The sequence below is a fragment of the Palaemon carinicauda genome, chromosome 17 (genome assembly GCF_036898095.1).
Source record: "Palaemon carinicauda isolate YSFRI2023 chromosome 17, ASM3689809v2, whole genome shotgun sequence".
NCBI lineage: Eukaryota > Metazoa > Arthropoda > Malacostraca > Decapoda > Palaemonidae > Palaemon > Palaemon carinicauda.
Genome location: NC_090741.1, coordinates 128,916,606 through 128,917,690, shown reverse-complemented (window position 1 = coordinate 128,917,690; position 1,085 = coordinate 128,916,606). Strand labels below are relative to the sequence as shown.

Sequence of the window (1,085 nt, the reverse complement as noted above, 5' to 3'; positions counted from 1 at the left end):
CGGTCACGGATATGTTTCAAATGTGTGGAAAACAATATCTGGTATATGCAGATAGGCTTACTGGTTGGCTGGAAATTGCCTTCTTTCCAAATGGTGCCACTTCTGCTAAGTTGATTCCCCTCTTCCGACGATACTTCATGCAGATATCTCCCTCGATGGTGGTACCAATTTGGTAAGCACTGAGATGGCTAGTTTCCTACAGAAATGGGGGGTTAGGATGAGAATATCCTCAGCCCATTACCCCCAATCCAACGGAAGGGCAGAGGCAGCAGTACGTACAGCAAAGAGAACCATTCAAGATAACACAAGAAGCGACGGAAGCCTCGACACAGATAGTTTTGCAAGAGCCATTTTGCAATATAGAAATACGCCCCTAAGAGACATCGATAAATCGCCGGCACAGTTAGCCATGGGACGGCAACTCAGGAACTCTGTCCCCATGATTAAAAGCTATTATAAGATAACAGAACAGTGGGCAGACATTATGATAGACAGAGAGGAGAAGATGGGTAAACACCTGAGAAATGTCAAGTTTCGTCATGATTCTAGTGCAAAGAGACTCCGCCCCTTGCAAGCGGGTACCACAGTAGCAGTGCAAAATGTTGTCTCTAAGGCCTGGGATCGTATTGCAAAAGTCGTTGAATTGAAAGTAGACCGCCAATATGTCATAAAACTAGATGGTAGTGGAAGAATATCAACGAGAAACAGAAAACATCTTCGGGAAATAAGAGTGCAGGATTTCCCCCCACCTACTTGTTCACTTTCCCCCACTGACTCATGTGCCAACCCCCAACCCAGAAGAGGGACCAGGAAACTAAATCCTCCGAGTTGGCATGAAGACTATATTTTATGATTTTTCAATTATGTACAATTTGACTTCTCTTTAATTATGCACAATTTGATATTTTTTTTTGTACTGAATATGTGACCAGTTTATAATAAGTTGATAATTTCATGCAACTAAATGTCGTTTTACTTTGCAATGAGCACGTAATCGCGCTCCACTTATATGATTTGTGTTATCTTTTATATAACACCATTTTGTCATCAGTATGCCTTATACTTCTCTTGCTGTATGATTACTT

General features: G+C 41.7%; 1 protein-coding gene across 1 annotated transcript; it reads left to right on the top strand.

Moving 5' to 3' along the window:
* The first annotated feature begins 217 nt into the window (after positions 1 to 217).
* LOC137656601 (uncharacterized) lies at positions 218 to 853 on the top strand. The gene has a single exon (XM_068390773.1). The coding sequence runs from the start codon at positions 218 to 220 to the stop codon at positions 851 to 853; it is 636 nt and encodes a 211-aa protein (XP_068246874.1).
* Positions 854 to 1,085: the final 232 nt, after the last annotated feature.